The sequence below is a fragment of the Ursus arctos genome, unplaced genomic scaffold (genome assembly GCF_023065955.2).
Source record: "Ursus arctos isolate Adak ecotype North America unplaced genomic scaffold, UrsArc2.0 scaffold_23, whole genome shotgun sequence".
Classification (NCBI taxonomy): domain Eukaryota; kingdom Metazoa; phylum Chordata; class Mammalia; order Carnivora; family Ursidae; genus Ursus; species Ursus arctos.
Genome location: NW_026622908.1, coordinates 7,738,862 through 7,756,924, shown reverse-complemented (window position 1 = coordinate 7,756,924; position 18,063 = coordinate 7,738,862). Strand labels below are relative to the sequence as shown.

General features: G+C 58.7%; 2 protein-coding genes across 2 annotated transcripts in view; both read left to right on the top strand.

Annotated features, from left to right (window-relative positions):
* The window catches only part of ABCC8 (ATP binding cassette subfamily C member 8), a 73,237-nt gene extending 62,626 nt beyond the window's left edge, over positions 1-10,611 (top strand). The window contains exons 29-39 of the mRNA XM_044379811.2: positions 1,053-1,145; positions 4,936-5,038; positions 5,562-5,675; positions 6,005-6,125; positions 6,221-6,351; positions 7,286-7,364; positions 7,578-7,686; positions 8,103-8,206; positions 8,991-9,124; positions 9,797-9,859; positions 10,370-10,611. Of these exons, the coding sequence (XP_044235746.1) occupies positions 1,053-1,145; positions 4,936-5,038; positions 5,562-5,675; positions 6,005-6,125; positions 6,221-6,351; positions 7,286-7,364; positions 7,578-7,686; positions 8,103-8,206; positions 8,991-9,124; positions 9,797-9,859; positions 10,370-10,507 (1,189 nt within the window). The 3' untranslated portion in view covers positions 10,508-10,611. The remainder of the gene's footprint in view (positions 1-1,052; positions 1,146-4,935; positions 5,039-5,561; positions 5,676-6,004; positions 6,126-6,220; positions 6,352-7,285; positions 7,365-7,577; positions 7,687-8,102; positions 8,207-8,990; positions 9,125-9,796; positions 9,860-10,369) is intronic.
* Positions 10,612-13,894: 3,283 nt separating this feature from the next.
* Positions 13,895-17,613, top strand: KCNJ11 (potassium inwardly rectifying channel subfamily J member 11). The gene has a single exon (XM_026487231.4). The coding sequence runs from the start codon at positions 14,857-14,859 to the stop codon at positions 16,027-16,029; it is 1,173 nt and encodes a 390-aa protein (XP_026343016.1). The 5' UTR covers positions 13,895-14,856; the 3' UTR covers positions 16,030-17,613.
* The last annotated feature ends 450 nt before the right edge of the window (positions 17,614-18,063 follow it).

The window sequence follows — 18,063 nt, the reverse complement described above, 5'->3', positions numbered from 1 at the left end:
GACCAGTGTTTATCAAACTGCCAATTGCAACTTATCAGTGGGTCATGAAGTCAATATCATAGATCACAGCCAGCGTCTTTATCAAATGAAATTGAACAGATCATATCGGACTGTATGCATATAGTAAGTTTTGCTTCATGAAACCTTTGTTTGGGTCGTGTAGGAGTGTGCGTGTGTGTGTGTGTGTGTGTGTGTGCAATGATTGTAGTATAAAATGCATTTCTTACCGCAGGTTACAATCAAATGTTAAGTACCTTTCCCAAGTGCACATAGTTGATCAGTAACGGGAGTCAAAATGCAGATTACCAATAAGAACAATTAAATTTAGATCCATTTCGACCACGGTCACCTTGCCCACAAGGATCGAGATTCGCATACCGGGTGGTGTAGAACCGCCCGGCACCCAGGAGGAGCACGTTAGTGTTCACAGATCACTGGGGCTTTTTAAACGCTGTACAAGCTGTTTTACAAAGTTCGTGTCTTCTGCCAGAGAAACCACCCTGTTCCCCTGGCATCCACTCTGCCCTGGGGACAGTCTGTCCAGGAAAGCTGCCTCCTGCATCCCAGCCTGACCTCCCTGGCTCTGATGTGCTTGTCAAGGTGCAGCTGTGGGGAGCAGGGGCAATCCTGTTGCCGTGGAAACCTCTGGCCTTTCCCCCTCGAGGAGCTCTGTAGATCCTGACCCGTGATGTGCCAAAACCTATGTGGTTACTGGGGAGGGGACTGAAAGCTTTGTGTCAGGTCTTCCTGCTCCTTTCGCTAGCTGTTCCCTGGGAGAGCGAAGCGACCGTGCCTGCCCCGCCTTACTGGAGAGTGAGGGACAGACTCCCGTGGGAGGTAGACAGTGCCCGGGGTCACAGTGCCTGCCCCGGTGTGCTGTTTAAGCATTTTGCTGGGGGCACCACTGGCTTCCCTCTCTACAGGGGAGACACTGAGACCCAGACAGGTGAAGCCATCGGTGCACACAGTGGTTGGGGGTGGAGCTGGGGTTCAGACCTGGGCTGAGCCCTGCACCCGCTGTCTTGACCATTCTGCTCTGCTCCCCTGCACAGGGACCTGCAGCAGCTGGATGACACCACCCAGCTCCCCCTGCTCTCCCACTTTGCTGAAACTGTGGAAGGTCTCACCACCATCCGAGCCTTCAGGTACCAGATTTACCCCGAGGCGGGGGTGGGTGGGACTGGGGCCAGGGGCACAGGTCATGTGATTCGGTTGTCAGGGCTTGGCTTAGGAAGACCCAGGACTCGTGTCTCCCAACCCCTCCTCAGGCCCAGAAGCCTCGGTGATGTCCCCCAGAGGGGTCAGGTCCGGTGGGCTCTATTGTATGATCCAGAGAGGAAAATCTCAGCCCCGCAGCCAAGGCCAGAGCCTCTGTGAGCTAAGGCAGGACAAGAAACAAAGCCGGGAAGTATTTCCTCACATTATCAATGCTGGGAAGGCTTTTCCATCATGTGGGCCAGCCCTAAGGCCATCTTTTATGGAGACTCTCCGGTGACTTGAACACTACGCTAAGCAATTTACATGCCAATCTCATTCATGGCGCACTGCAATCCAAGGCAGTACATGTGTTATTCCCATTTCCCAAACAAAGAAATTGAGGCTCAGAGAGACTATATAACCGCTCTGTGTAAGGTCCTCTAAAGCCTAGGCTTGCATCTGCCCATTCATTCGGTAAATATGTACAGAGCCAAAGCTCAAGCCAGGCACTGAAAAGACACAGATGAGTCAGATGAGCCCCCGGCCTGGAGGCGCTTACAGTCCAGGCTTTGAGCAGGCCAGGAGGGGCCCACGCGGCAGGGACTCTGAAAGAAAGGGGAATGCAGGCTGTGGGATCTAGAAGGGAGGCAGTCACCGAGGCTTCACACAGGAGATGCTGTCGGAGCCAGCATCAAAGGGTAAATAAAAGTTCACCGAGCTGGAGGAACTCCCCCCAAACTTCAGTGCCCCCGCTTTCCACCCTCAGTCATGACGTTGGGCTGGACAGGAGCATCTGAGGCTGCCTGGGGAGTAGAGGGGCCATTGCTCCCTGCCCCAGCCTCTGTCTGATGTATCAGAACATCTCTCCTCCAGCCAAACAGGCCAGAGACTCCTGCCTCGGATAGCTGGACTCTGGTCTCTAAGCCTTACCCAGAGAGTGATTCCAGGTTATTTTTAGGATGGCACAGCTGTGCAGGGTGTGACAGTAAGCATGCGACACCAAGTCCCGTGTCCAGCAGTAACCCTAGGGCTCAAGGACCAGCCAAAAGGATTCAGGGAGGCTTGCGTCTCCTCCCTCCAAGCCCCAAGGCTCTAGGCCCCTCGTGCAGCACTGAGGCCCCGTTCACTCCCTGGACATCTGCACCAGCGAAAGGTCCTCATAGGGGTCTTATCTGAGTAAAGTAAAGCAACTCAGAGCTGTGCCCTGGCCTTGGCTCTGCCCCCTGGACAAGCCTGTGCTGTCTTCCGCACAGAAACCCCTTGGAACCTGGCATGACACTAAGGTCTCCTCTGAGCCTCCTTCCTGTCTCAGGCCTGCACTTCCGCAGGTCCTTTGACTGCCAGTGCCCTCCCCACTCCTGGGCCTGGCCTCTCCTCCGTGTTAGTACCGTTCCTCTTACACGTGCTGGCCTGGCGGCCTTCGGGCTGGGCCTGGGCGGAGAGATTGTGACTTTCCTCCACAGGCCTCGACCCTCTCAGTAGGATCTGAGTGGACGCAGCATCCTGCAGGCAGCCTCAGACCCAGCCTGCGGTCAGTCGGCGGGACTGCTGCCCAGTGAGGCCTCGCACGCCCCACACGGACACAGTGGGGCATCTTTACATGTGGATGAGGGACTTGTCCTCCCTGGATGTGTTTAATTCCTTGGCTCTTGTGCAGCAGCCGGCCCTGTTGAGAGCTAACTAGCATTTCCTGATCGCGCCCCTAACACGTGCCAGGCACTGTGCTAAGTGCTGTGTGTTTATTATTCATTTAATGCTCATGAGAGCCCCGTGACGTAGATCCGAGCAGCCCCTTTCAACAGATAAGGCTGAGTCACCAACCGGAGGTCACACACGTGGTGTGGGCAGAGCCAGGGCTGGGCTTGGAACCCAGGCCTGTGGGACCTTCTGGTTTCTCTAGGAGGCCCTGCCTTTTCCCAGAAAAGTTTCAGGCGTACCCCAGCCCCAGACTCAGTGGTGGGCTCAGAGGCGGTCTCAGCCCAGGTGGGAACTATTACTGGCCCATTTTACTAACGCGGAAACTGAGTCTCAGTCCTGACACACAGCCAGGAAGTAAGAACGTGGGTCTGCGTGGCCCCACGCTGGGGCTCTCCACATCCCTCACGCTGACCCACGCCTATCCCAGAAGCCGCAGCCCCCACACACCCTCATGCACACCCACCTCTCAGGCTCTCCTCTCACACACACGAGCACAAGCAGGTAGACACCTTCAGCCCACAGTTGGTCACACCCTTCAGACTTCGGAACACACACTCGCCTCAGCCACACCATCCACCGACACACCGCCACCGTGGCTGTGCGATCGTACGCTCTCTCACACCTCAGAGACTCACTCTGCTCTCCTCAGACACGTGGGTCAGGCACAGCCCCTCCACCCGGAAATAAAACAGAACAAACACCTTCCAAGAGTGAAAAGCAAATGCCCAGTAAGACTTGTTCTGAGTCCTCTGAGTCCCCAGTTGTTTCCCTGAGACCAATGCTAAGACGGCTTCGGCTTCCATTTGTTCCTTTGCTCATCATGAAACAAGCGCTCCGCCCCCTCCTCTGGGCCTGGCCAAGCCAGCCTGGTGTGGGGAGGTGGCTAGGGTGAGAGATGCCAGGAGCCCAGGCTGCTCAGAGAGAAAAAGCAGGTCCATTCAAAGTAGCGCAAGGAGAACATGATGAGGACACAAGAGAAGGAAAGAAGCGTCCAGAGTTCCTTCCTTGTACAGAGAGATCCCATCCACCTTAGAGGGTCAGGGAAGGTTCCATTTGTTCATTCAGCAAGTATTTATTGACAGTGCCAGGTGCCAGGGATGCCCTGGTGAACAAAAAGCCATGGGTTCCATTCTCATAGAGTTTACAGTCTCGTGAGGGAGATAAGCAGCTAGAGAAATGAACATATGAGCAGAGGTTATGAAGCATACAGGCTGCAGAGATGGGGAACAATAGGCCGGGAAAGGCCACCCTGAAGAGGTGTCATTTGAGGTGAAGCCTGAAGGCTGAGATGAGTCAGCCTGGTGAAGAGCAGAGGAGAAGGCATTCCAGGCATGTACAAAGGCCCTGGGGTGGGAAAGACCTTGGTATTGTCACAAAACTGAGAAAGGGCAAGTAATAAATTATTGTAATTTCTGTGGCTGCGAGGCAGTGAGCAAGGGAATTTGTGGCATGGAAGGAGGCTAGGATGGCAGGAGCCAGCTCACGCAGGCTCCTGGCAAGGAGGGGCTTCTTCAGCCTCAAAACCGTTGATAGTCTAAGCAGGAGAGAGATGGGATGTAATTTGTGATTTACAAAAATTATGCCGGCCGCTGTGAGCAGAGCAGGCTGTGGGGAGAGAGCAGGTAGACCTGTGGGGCAGCTGGCACAGTGGCCCCGGTGAGTTTGTGGTGGGCAGCAAGCAGGAGAGAGGCAGGCAGAAGCAAGAGCTATTTTACAAGTGGAAATAGGAGGTCTTGTAGAGGGAGTGTGTGTGAATCCAGGTGATTCCTCGGTTTCTGGCCTGAGCATCTAGTAGGGCAGAAGTGCACGTCACTGTAACAGGGGGCCCTGGAGAGAAGAACAGGTCCTGCGGTGAAAGCAGGAGTTTGAAGGAGGTGAGAGTCTGGACAAGTTTGAATAAACAGCAAGGAGCTGGGAGAGCAGTCAGAGAGGAATGGCGTACACAACGTCAGACACGGCATGTTTACTGGCTGCTTCTCCGTAAGTAAGGAGGGCCTGGGGGCCATGTGGACCCTCAGACCCTCCCCACCCTCCCTGCAGGTATGAGGCTAGGTTCCAGCAGAAGCTCCTCGAATACACGGACTCCAACAACATTGCCTCCCTCTTCCTCACGGCCGCCAACAGATGGCTAGAAGTCCGCATGGCAAGTGCACCCACCCGCCCCCCGGACCCCGAGACAAGGGCTTCTGATAGGGGTGTGGAGCCAGAGCAAGGGTCAAACGCGGACCGGAGGGTAGGGAGAGGGGATGGAATAGCAGCTTGTGTGTGCACACAGGGCGGGCGCCGAGCCCTCCTACTGCCCCAGCCCAGGCGGCCCTCCTGGTGTCTGACCTGAGCCTCCTCTTCCCCATCTCCACCGGGGGGCTCGTGCACCTGAGGTGTGCTTCACTGCGACGAGGGTGTGTCTGAAGTGGGCCGTCTGGTGAGGCAGGCACGTTCAGGCCTGCACAGATGGCTGGGGGTGGGGGAGCAGCAGAAGCTCTGTGCACACGTTGTCTCCTGGGGCTCCGGCCTTCAAGGCCTCCCGCGTGTCTGATGACGTGTGGGCGTGTTGCTGGAGTAGAGTCTCTGCGGAGCTGCTCCCTGCCCTAAAGGGAGTGAGGTGGGTGGGAGGGGCACTGTGGCTTTGACCCCCGAGGGCCCCCACGGCTCGCCTCCCTCCGCAGGAGTACATCGGTGCCTGCGTGGTCCTCATCGCCGCCGTGACCTCCATCTCCAACTCCCTGCACAGGGAGCTCTCTGCCGGCCTGGTGGGCCTGGGCCTCACCTACGCCCTAATGGTGAGTGGCCGCAGACTGGGGCAGCGGAGGGCTCAGATATCAGCACGCGGGGAATCTCAGGCGCCTTCCCCACCTGAGACACCCTCCAGGCCCTACCCCAAGCTACCTGAGTCTGAGGCAGGAGGGACCATGAGGGAGGAGGGCTCACCCAGGGCCGGGGTCCCGGACAGGTGGTGGGTAAGGATCCGCATTCATCGTAACCCTCCCCTGCCTCCAGGGGGGCACCCCCTGAATAGCCAGCAGAAGACATGGAGGGCCCCTGGCCCCTCAGCGGTAAGAAGAGCCGTCCCGGTGGCCGGGGTGGCACCAAGTGCTCCGACTCCCCGCAGGTCTCCAACTACCTCAACTGGATGGTGAGGAACCTGGCGGACATGGAGATCCAGCTGGGGGCTGTGAAGCGCATCCACGGGCTCCTGAAAACCGAAGCGGAGAGCTACGAGGGGCTGCTGGGTGAGAGGCCCGGACGAGGGCGCATGGGTGGGGGGGCCCTCCCGGATACCGGCTGCAGCCTGTATCTGCTGGCTGAGCCCCGGTCTGGCCCCCAGCCCCCTCGCTCATCCCGAAGAACTGGCCCGACCAAGGGAAGATCCAGATCCAGAACCTAAGTGTCCGCTACGACAGCTCCCTGAAGCCGGTGCTGAAGCACGTCAACGCCCTCATCTCCCCAGGACAGAAGGTCAGTGGGCCGGACAGCCTCACACAGTCAGCTCGCGGCCCCCGGGCCTCCCAGGGCTTCCGCCTAATCAGACCCCCAGTCGCTGGCCTTGGGCCCCTCACACGGACAAGGCTCAGCCCACCTCTCCCCCACTCTGTCTTCCCTGCTCCTTCTGCTGCCCTCACTCACCCACCAGGAGATGGACCCCCCAGACTCCCTGGCTGAGAGGGCTTTTGTCAGGGCCCCTCTGCAAATGGTCAAGGGCTCCCCCACGGCACTGCCCCCTTAGCTTCAGAGCAGGTCCTCGGGACAGAGAGCGAGGCCACGTTTGTCCTGGGGAGGGAGCCCCTGCCTGGCACTCTGACCCAACTCTCTGATTGATTCCCTCCTCACGCCCCCTCTGCTCTGACACTGCCCCCCTCCTTCTGTCTCTTTGTCTCTGTCTCTCTGTCTTTGTGGCTGTCTGTCTCACTCTCTGTCCCTGCCTCTGGCTCCTCCCATCTGTCCCTACCTCTCTTGTCCTTCTGTGTCACCATCTCGGTCTTTGTACGGGTCCCTTATTGTCCTTTCGATTGGTACCCATGGTCGGGAAGCAGTGGGGTCAGAGATGATCCAGTTTACGGTGGGCACACATATTCATCCCTGCAAACCTCACTGAGCCACCCCAGGCCCTCCTACCGTGCCCACGCGCACGGACTATGCACCGGTGCCCCCAGCTCCCCCACAGCCCCGTCCCAGGCACAGCAAGGCCTACACCCAGGCCCAAGAAATGGACATCTACACCCTGCACTTGCCTGTGGGTCCCTGTGGGAGGTCCCTCCAGACCCACTGCAGGAAGCAAGCCCAAATAGAAGCTGGTCAGGAAGCCAGGACAAAAGAGCTGCTGTGACCTCCAATGCCTGCACAGCCCAGAAGCTCCCCCAGGGACTCACGGTGTACGTGCTCCTCTCTCCAGATTGGGATCTGTGGCCGCACAGGCAGTGGGAAGTCCTCCTTCTCTCTCGCCTTCTTCCGCATGGTGGACATGTTCGAAGGTGAGTGGTGACAGGCGCCCCACGTGTACCCACAGCCACCAGAGGGGACCTCAGTCCCAGTGTCTGGTCAGATGTCATAGGAGGCCCAGCAATCACTGCCTCCCCCTGCATCCTCGTGGGACCCACGTTCCCAGGCTGAACCTGTCCCCGGCACCACCAGCTCCCCCCACTCCTTCGTGCCCCCCCCCCCCCCGTGACGTTGTCTCCACGCAGGGCGCATCATCATCGACGGCATTGACATCGCCAAACTGCCGCTGCACACCCTGCGCTCGCGCCTCTCCATCATCCTGCAGGACCCTGTCCTCTTCAGCGGCACCATCCGGTGAGCCCCACCACTCCCGCAGGCCCCCCAACCAGTCCCAGGCCCGCGCCCTGGGGCTGGAGCGTGAGGAGGGGAGGGGTGGGCGAGGCCCGGAGTGCTCAGCTGGGTACCCCTCCCCAGGCAGGCAGCCCTGTTCCGGCTCCCGGCACTATGGGCTGGCCCGGTCCCTCACACTTCCCCCTCGTGCCATTCTCTCTCCTGGGAGGCCCGGGCAGGCGCTGGTAGAGGTAGCCCCCCAGTGCTGGGGCTGCTTTCCTCCACCCGCTCACCGGCCTGCTGCCCCCTTCCAGCCAGGCCCCCTGAGGCAGCAGTTCTCACTCACTGCTCCCTTCCCCAGCCTCAGCCTCTGCCAGTCCCCGGGCATGAGCCGGGACCCTGCTTCCCTCCCTAAGGGGGCTTTCTGTGGCACCCCGCAGATTTAACCTGGACCCGGAGAAGAAGTGCTCTGACAGCACGCTGTGGGAGGCCCTGGAGATAGCCCAGCTGAAGCTGGTGGTGAAGGCGCTGCCCGGAGGCCTGGGTAACCGCTCCCGCGGGAGCAGCGGGGCCGGTGGCGCTCAAGGCCGTCCGCGGGGGCTTGAGGGAACACGCCCACCCGTGTCCGACGTTTGCCCGGGGTTTGGTCCAGGGTCTGGCAGGACCCCAGAGACCATTCCGTGTACCCGTTTACCTTACGGGAGCTCAGAGAGGTCAAGTGAGTTGTCCCAGGCCTCACGACTGGTCAATTCCGGGGCTAGCTCCTCCCGAGGGATCCGGGGGGGCCAGCAGGAGTCACCGTGAGACTTGGCTTACAAGTCCGTCATCCCACGCAGTGTATTCGGCCCTGCCCACCCCGGCCACCAGCCTGCCCAGCTCTGCCCCGAGGAAGGAGAGGACAGAGGGGAAAATCACAGGCACGGGTCACCCCTCCAGGGTGCAGGGAAGACACTGCCCCCCACCCCAGAGGGCAGGGAGCCTTGGTGGTATTGGCTACTGCCCCCAGGGCATGGGGGCCGGCCAAGACTTGGCTTCAGAGACTGGCCCCGCCAGTGCCCCCGCACATCCAGCACATGCACACTCGTGCACGCTCCCCCTCCCGGCACGGCCCGGGGCCGCGGCAGCGCACCCCTGCGGGGTAACTCATGCGATGGCACGTGTGTGGTCGGGTACGGTGCAGCGGCCCTGCACACCCGCGCCTCATGACACACCCCTGCGTATCTGCCCCTGTGCATGCATTTCCTAACACCCCCGAAGCCATGCTATCCCCTGAACTCCCACTGCCAGCCTGACTCAGCCCTGCTCCTCGTCCCCGGGGCTGTTTTCAGATGCCATCATCACGGAAGGTGGGGAGAATTTCAGCCAGGGCCAGAGGCAACTGTTCTGCCTGGCTCGGGCCTTCGTGAGGAAGACCAGCATCTTCATCATGGACGAAGCCACGGCCTCCATCGACATGGCCACGGTCGGTCCAGAGCATAGCCGTGGGGGCGGGGGGTCTTGAAGAGGGTTGTCATGGGGTATTAGGGTGAAATTTGCACAAAGTGGTCCCGAAGCTCAAGTTGTCTTTAACACAAGGGCCATTTGTGGCAGAAAAAGCAAAGGGCTGGGGGGACCCTGACTACAGCTAGCCTCAGGGCATGTTTTTTTTAAGATTTTATTTATTTATTTGACAGAAGCACAGCCAGAGAGGGAACCCAAGCAGGGGGAGTGGGAGAGGGAGAAGCAGGCTCCCCGCTGGGCAGGGAGACTGATGTGGGACTCGATCCCAGGACCCCGGGATCATGACCTGAGCTGAAGGCAGACGCTTAACCAACTTTTATAGCACACACACACACAAGCTGCACACAGACCCACAGAGACTTCACACTCATCACCCGCCACACAGCACAGCCAGACACACTCACAGCGCACACACATTGCACAGACCCGAGCGCCCAACAGGCTGAGCCCAGCCCCTGAATGCTAGAACTTGGTTGGTCCTGTGGGGACAAGGACCAGGCAGACAGAAGGAGGGGTGGGCTAGTGTTGGGGTCACATGGGAGCCGGACCGCAGACCTGGGCCCACGTCTCCAAAGCCAGGCCAGACCCCACCCACTAGGCCGATGAGCCAACCGCTGCTCCTCCCACCTGGCAGGAAAACATCCTCCAGAAGGTGGTGATGACGGCCTTCGCTGACCGCACTGTGGTCACCATCGCGGTAAGGGGCCCCTTGTTGGAGTGCGGGGGACAGCCGGAGAGAGGGCTGGCCTCCTGAAGCTGCCCTCAGAGGGCAGCCACTGCGCTCACCTGGGCCTGGTAATCAGGAGAGGCGCCTGGAGCCACGATGCAGAGACTGGAGGGCTTGCAGGGAACCTGGACCGCAGGACGTGGGGTGTGGAAGGACTTACACCCGCACTTCCCTCAGATCCCCCTCTCCATCTGCAGATTCCAGGGCCCGCCCCTGTCCTAAGGCCCCAGGAGCTAGGCTAGAGTACTGTCTCCATAGTGGGGGTTGGGCTGTGAGGTGATCTCTGAGTCTTGGAGCCCAGAGGTGAGGGCAGAGCTGAGACTTGGTGAGGGGAGAGGGCGTCATTAGTGGCTTGGGGTCACAGCCACCCCAGAGATGGGACATTCCATTCACAGGCCTCCTCCTCCGAACTGCAGGAGGGACCCCCTCAGCTGCCCCTCCCTCCCCCCACCACCCTGACAGCCCTCTCCTGCCCCCCAGCACCGCGTGCACACCATCCTGAGTGCAGACCTGGTGATTGTCCTGAAACGTGGCGCCATCCTTGAGTTCGACAAGCCAGAGAAGCTGCTCAGCCGGAAGGACAGCGTCTTCGCCTCCTTTGTCCGTGCGGACAAGTGACCGCCGGAGCCCAAGTGCCACCCCACACCCTCCCCTGCCCCCGCCTCCCGCCTGGGCTTTCTAACTGTAAATCACTTGTAAATAAAGAGATTGGTTGTTTCCTACTGGAGGCCTCTCAGGTCTGGTGGGCAGGGCCTGGGGTGGCCTGTGGGTCCGACGGAGCCAGGCTGTGTGGCATCAGGCAGAGCTGAGGCTGTGTGAGTGTGGCCAGAAGCGTGTCTCCTTATCTGTGAAGTGAGGTTTGTATTAGTCTGCTTGGGTGGCCGTAACAAAATAGCGGACTAGGAGACTTAAACAGAAATGTTTTCTGACAGTTCTGGAGCCTGGAAGTCCAAGATCAAAGTGTCAGAGCTTTGGTTTCTCCTAAGGACCTAATTACCTCTTCACAGGCCTTATCTCCAAATACCGTCACACTGCATGGCTTCCACATGGGCGTTTAGGGTTTTAACAAATGGACTGGCGCGGCGGGGGGGGGGGGGGGGGGGGGCGGGGGGGACGACACAATTGGGTCCATAACAAGGGTTATCGCATTTTTGTGATTATCTCATTAGACAAAGTAGTCCCTTTCCTTCTCACTTTATTTCTTGGATTAAAATTGTGGTGTACCTGGGATTAGTACCATTTCCATGACAAATGACAGGACACCAACTCAAAGGGGCTTAAACAAAAACTGGAATTTATTGCCCTTTGTGATGGAGAAGGCCAGGAGGTATACTGCTTCAAGCATGGCTGGACCCAGGCGTCTGACTGCAGGGATGTGTTTCCATTTCTGGGTTCCATCTTCCTCTCCCTCTCTGATGACAAGTAGTCACTAGCACCTCCAGCTTGTACCCTACCCCTCTGAAAAAGAGATGATTTTTCCCAATAGTCCCAGCAAAAGTCTTGGGAGCAAATCTCAATGGACCAAGTTAGATCATACCCGTACCTCTAGCCAATCATTGGGTCAGAGGACTGGAACACACTGACTGGCTAGGCCCGGATCACATGTTCCCATCTGTGTCCCCCATGGAGAGGCATTCAGAATGGGAGAAGGTGGTCCTTCAGAGGGAAGCACAGTGCATATACCACAAGTCAGCCAGGTGGTGGCTGGAGATGCTGAGGCCACACTCTGGGGAGACCAAAACAACGGATGTCCTCAGAGTCTATCAGCATCGTGCAACAGGAGTGCACACCTCCCCCAGCCCAGAAATGGCAGGTGCTCATTTCCATATCACGTTATTATCATTTACATGTTGACTTCAGTACTGTCTATCCCAGCTCTGGGGTGCAGACCCAGGAGTCTTGGGCCTGTGTCCCTTTTGGTTGCAATGGGGTCAGAGCAATGTAAGGAAAACCCACCGGTCCCTGGAGAGAGGCCTAACACAGACCTTTTGGATCAGGAAGTGAGAGCTCTGTAAGGCCTGGCAGGCTGCCTGGGGGAGGCAAGATGGGAGTTGGGCATGAGATGGGTGGAAATTGGACAGGCAGACTTAGAGAAAATGGCCCATGGGGCAGGGGGTAGGGGCATAAGATCATAGAGCCTTAAATGCCAGGACAAGGAATCTAGGATAAGCCTATGAACAAAAGGGAAGTGGAGAAGGCTTCCAAGTGAGAAAGGAACCTGACAAATGCGGTTTTGGGGGGAGATGAGCATGAGGAGGTAAGAATGGAGCAGGGCAGGAGGCTGAGCTCTTTGGGTAAGGGGCTCCCCCTCCTAGAAAGGGTGGAGCAGGTAATGGCTGAGGCCTCAGGGCCACACTGTGAGGCAGGGCCTTGCCTTTCCAGCTCTAAGATGCCTCTGGGGGCCTAGCAGCCCTCTCCACTGAGGGGCCTCCCAAGAGTAGAGCCTGGGAAGGGAGAAGATTCCCAACCCCACTGCCACCTCGTGCCCACCACACCCCAAGGGATTGAAGGGAGGTAGCAGGGTTCATACTGAAGTCTTGCAGGGATGCCCAAGGCCATTCTGGCCCAAACCCCGCTAGAGTATCCCTGATGGCCTGCCGACTCTGGCTTGGATACTCCAAAGACATGGGTCATCTCTGGTTATTAGAACTGACTCTTCCATACGTGAAATCTCTTCCACTCAGTGTCTGTACTGGTTCTATACTTTGGGCCACATAAAACTATTAGTCCATCCCCCCTGGACTCCTGGGGTTTCTGCAATAGTGCCCAAACTCCCTAGGGGGCTCTCTGAGGCTCTTTTTCTGGTGACTGAACAGATGTAGTTGACTCAAAGGTTTCCTGTGTAACCCTGTCTCCTTGAGCTCCCCCACTGTGATCATCATGTTCTCCCCTCCCCACTCTAGGCACTGCATCTCTGTTAATATAGCCCAAGCTCACACTTACCCTGAGTAACAGTGTAGACTCTGCCTGCAGGTGAGTATGAGACAGAAAGGAAAGCTCAATATGAAAATCACAGTCTGCCCCACTGTGACCCATATCCCCACTGCCCCCATCTTGGGGCTCTGCCTCAGGCCCACACTCCAACAAATGCACACACACGGGTCAGGGCTACATAAAGATCTGAGCCCCAGAGAGGGGGTGGGGCCGCTACTGTCCCAACAACAGAGACCTAGCAGGCTTCCTCTCCCAGCTGAGAACTGGAGGGCCCCATTAGAGGCCCAAGCCACAGGGCATGGGCTGCAGACTGATGCCTGCAGTAGAAGCACCACTCATGTTCAGGTCAAGAGCTTAAGTCCCCCAGTTCCCAAGCCAACCCTAATACAGCCCCTCGGACCCGCGTCCATTCCATTTATTACCTAAGGTATAAGAGCCCAGGCTGCGGGTGTAAGGAGGTGTACAGCAAGCGTCCGTAGTTCCAACTCTCTTTAAAATACAAGGGTGTCGTTGTGGGATGATTAAGAAGGAACCACCCAGGCTTCTGGGCTGGTGTGAAACCGTGCTCCCACACCTGCTAGTAAGGTCCATTATTTTCTGGGGAGGGAGTCCGTGGCTTTCGTCAAATTCTGGGAGAATCCACGACTCAGAAAAGATTAAGGGCATCCCCAAAGAGAAGAAGCAGTCACTTGAGGAATCCTCAGGCCACCTAACCTCTTGCAGTCACCAGTTTGGTGACGCATCTCCTCAGAGCCTCCCCTCGCTGGGAACCCGCAAAGCCCAAGGCTGCAGGAGAGGTGGATACTGGCCCAGCTGAGAAGGGGAAAATTGGAGGAGGAAAGTCAAGGCAACAGGGGCTGCAGTCCTGACTGAAAGGGCGGGTGGCGACTCCCCTCACTGTCCCCGAGTGGGCAGGAGGAACCTCTTTTGGTCCATCCGATTGGGCAAACCCCCAAGGCCAGACTGAATCTGGAACAGGAAGGCGGGGCGTGGGGCGGGTGTGAATGGCGAGGGGCGGGGCTTGAGCGCGTGCCCGCCCCCCCTCCGGCTCAGGAATAGGTCGGGCTCCCCCTGGCGGCTCCGGGTCCCCACTCCATTCCTCTGGCGCCCTCGCCCTCAATCTTCTGCCCCCACCCAGCGCAGGTCGGTCTCAGCGGACCAACGGACAGACGGACGGACGGACGGACGAGAGGACGACCCGCTGGGACGCCCCGGCAGCAGGAGGGGCGGGGAGGCGACGGCTGCAGCTTGAGGAGCAGAAGCAGGTGCCGCGGCGACGAGCGGGCGGGGCAGGACGGAGCGGAGCGCCGGGCGGGGGCGCGGCGCCGGCTTGCGTGGGCCGGCTGGGAGCCGAGAGGCCGCGACTGTGAGTGAGCCCGGCCAGGTTGCGCTGGGGGCGAGGGGACCTGGAGTGGAGTCGGGTCGGGTGGTGACTCTGGAGGGCGCACGGATCCCAAGGAGACAGAAAGGACGAGAGCTGGAGGAGGATCCTATCAGCCGCGGGGGCGCTACAGAGGGTAGGGTAGAAAAGGGGGCATACCTGGAGGCGAGACGGGGGGGTCATCAGAATATGAAGCTGGAGCTTGGAAGGGGGGCCGGGAGCAGAAGTGAGTGAGGCAGGAGAAATGGCGGGGGTTGTGTGAGGTCTGGTGAGTTTTGTAAGATCCAGAAGTGTTAAGTTCCAAGGTAGAGGAGGTGGGTTGAGAAGGAGTCTTAGCGGGAGGCCCAGGGGAAGTCAACGGTGGAGGAGTGGAGCTGAGATCGAAAGCAAGCTGGGGAACAGGCGGGGTAGGAGGCTCATTAGGCGACGGGCAGGTGGGCTGAGGTGTGAGGCTGGTTTAAAAAAGCAGGGGCCAGTTGGAGGTGAGGATGAGTCTGGTTGGGGAGGCATCTCTGAAGTGAGGCCAGCACAGACTGAGGACGGTCCCAGAGTGGAAGGGTTCCCCGGGGAGGAAACTCCACAGTGAGGCCCAAGGCTTGGTCAGGGGGGCGCCCCCCATGGGGGAAGCCTCTCCCTGGTGGTTGCTGGAGCCATGCTGTCCCGAAAAGGCATCATCCCTGAGGAGTATGTGCTGACACGGCTAGCAGAGGACCCCGCGGAGCCCCGATACCGAGCCCGAGAGCGGAGGGCCCGCTTCGTGTCCAAGAATGGCAATTGCAACGTAGCGCACAAGAACATCCGGGAGCAGGGCCGATTCCTGCAGGACGTATTCACCACGCTGGTGGACCTCAAGTGGCCACACACGCTGCTTATCTTTACCATGTCCTTCCTGTGCAGCTGGCTGCTCTTTGCCATGGTCTGGTGGCTCATCGCCTTCGCTCACGGTGACCTGGCCCCTGGCGAGGGCACTGCTGTGCCCTGTGTCACCAGCATCCACTCTTTTTCATCTGCCTTCCTTTTCTCCATTGAGGTCCAGGTGACCATCGGCTTTGGCGGGCGCATGGTGACCGAGGAGTGCCCGCTGGCCGTTTTGGTCCTCATTGTGCAGAACATCGTGGGGCTCATGATCAACGCCATCATGCTGGGCTGCATCTTCATGAAGACCGCCCAGGCCCACCGGCGGGCCGAGACCCTCATCTTCAGCAAGCACGCTGTCATCGCGGTGCGCCACGGCCGCCTGTGCTTCATGCTGCGCGTGGGTGACCTCCGCAAAAGCATGATCATCAGCGCCACCATCCACATGCAGGTGGTGCGCAAGACCACCAGCCCCGAGGGCGAGGTGGTGCCGCTCCACCAGGTGGACATCCCCATGGAGAACGGCGTGGGGGGCAACAGCATCTTCCTGGTGGCCCCTCTCATCATCTACCACGTCATCGATGCCAACAGTCCCCTCTACGACCTGGCGCCCAGTGACCTGCATCACCACCAAGACCTCGAGATCATCGTCATTCTGGAAGGCGTGGTGGAAACCACGGGCATCACCACCCAGGCCCGCACCTCCTACTTGGCCGACGAGATCCTCTGGGGCCAGCGCTTTGTACCCATTGTGGCCGAGGAGGATGGCCGCTACTCCGTGGACTACTCCAAATTTGGCAACACCATCAAAGTGCCCACGCCGCTCTGCACGGCCCGCCAGCTTGATGAGGACCGCAGCCTGCTGGACGCCCTGACCCTCGCCTCGGCCCGTGGCCCCCTGCGCAAGCGCAGTGTGGCTGTGGCCAAGGCCAAACCCAAGTTTAGCATCACTCCGGATTCCCTGTCCTGAGCCATGGTCCCTTGGGCCCCCACGCTGCTTGTGTGCACGGGGGCAGTGTGGTATGGTATGTAGAGTGGACATGGTGTGGGCCCCTTGGCCGGGCCGGGACCTGGTGTGACGCTGGGCCCTCTTCAGCTCAGCCTCCCCTCCTGCTGTTAGCCCATGGTGCTACAGGGCACTTGTCACTACTCTATTTCTGGCCTCAGCAGGAGCCTGTACTGGGTTATTTTTGTCTCTGCCCCTCCCAGCCCCAGCTCAGGACTGGCTCACCTCCCTACCCACCCACCCCCAGGCTGGGGAAGCTGTGGGAAGTGTTGGACCCTAAAGTTGGGTCTCCTGCCAGCTCTGCATCCCCGTGATCAATTGACCACAAGCTGGGCAGGTGGCTGGGGAACAGTCCCAGGTGGGCAACCTGCTACTCTGTTTCGGTGGCCCCAACAGATGACCGGCCACTCTTGGTCCCTGAAGAAGTGATGGCCTACTGGGTGGGCCCTGCCAGCTGGGGAGGGCAGTCAATGAAGGAGCGTATTCCAGCTGGAGGATTAGAGGTAGTGGAACCGACACAGACAGGGGCAGGCTGAGTCTGCTAGGACTCTCCTCCCTAGGGCAGACTCAGGCACGGAGGAAGTGGTGTGAGGACACGCAGCTATGCTGAGCCCTGGTCAGGCACAGGAAAGAGGAGCTGGGCCCCTGGGCCCCCGCCCCGTGCCCTTACACCAAGGCTTCTCTGGGGAGGGGCTGCTGTGCCTGCCTGCTCCCATTCCGTCCCTGCCCCGGGAGGCTGGGACGGGCTCGGGCAGACATCGGTGTGCCAAGCAGAAAGAGGCTGAGGAGAGGGGGGCCTGGGCCTACCATACAGATTGAACTCTGGCTCTGGCTCCCCACCAGTGGCTGGCCAGAGGGTGTCCGTGGAGGGTCTTTGGGTCGCTAGAAAAGGAGGTGTTGGAAAGCTCATGATGGTGGGGGTGAGCAAGGCCCTTAGTCCCCACGGGCTTGACTGCAGGCGGGGCTCCTGGAGCCGTGCTGCGCATACCTGCCCGGGATGCTGCCTTCTCTGTTGTCCCTAAAACCTCCCTAAACGCTGGGCAGTTCTTGCGGGGGAGGGAGGGGGCACACTGGCGGACAGGGAGGGCAGGGGCCGGCCCACATTCCAAAGGTGCCACAGATCCTAGCCAGGCGGCCAGGAAAAGGACCTGGGGCCGACCCTGATCACCCGGTTCAGGAGACTTTCACCTTTCTGCCTCAGGCAGCCCAGCCCTGCCAGCCCGTCTGACCATCTCAGTTTTGGGGCACCTACCAGGCTTATAGCCCTGGGCCTGGCCTCCACTCTGGGGATCTGGTGGAAGGCTGGGGTGGTCAGGGAAGGGGTGGGGCCATCAGATGCATTAGTGTACAGGATACTGCAAGTTTGGTTCCAGACCACCGCAACAAAACAAATAGTGCGATAAAGAGAGTCAAATGAATATTTTTTGGTTTCCCACCGCATATAAAAGTTATGTTTACACTATACTGTAGTCTGTTCGGTGTGCAATAGCATTACGTCTAAAAAAACAATGTACATACCTTAATTAAAAAATACTTTATTGCTAAAAAGTGCTAACCATCATCTGAGCTTTCAGTGAGTGGTAATCTTTTTGCTGGAGGGTCTTGCCTCAATGTTGAGGGCTGCTGACTGATTGGGGTGGTGGCTGCTGGAGGTTGGGGGGGCTGTGGCAATTTTTAAAAAATTAGACATCAGTGAAGTTTACCACATCAATTGCCTCTTCCTTACACGAATGAAAGAGATTGTGACATCCCCAAGTCTGTGGCTCCTTGAGGTCAGAAACTGTATCTGATTCAGCACTGTGTCTGACACTAAGTACGTGCTGAAAGAATGAATGAACGATGCATAGTACATAGGACAACAAGCCAGCATCACTGGTGCTGTTGGAGGCCTGCAGTGGGCTTTAGCTGGATCAGTGAGAGCTTGTCCTGGGCTACTCCGGAGGTAGGGCTGAAGAGCCAGGAAGCTGCTGCTGCTGGTCCAGGCTCTAAGCTCCCCCT

Excerpts from the sequence above, each read along its gene's own strand:
- KCNJ11 (XM_026487231.4), top strand. The coding sequence starts at position 14,857 with ATGCTGTCCCGAAAAGGCATCATCCCTGAGGAGTATGTGCTGACACGG.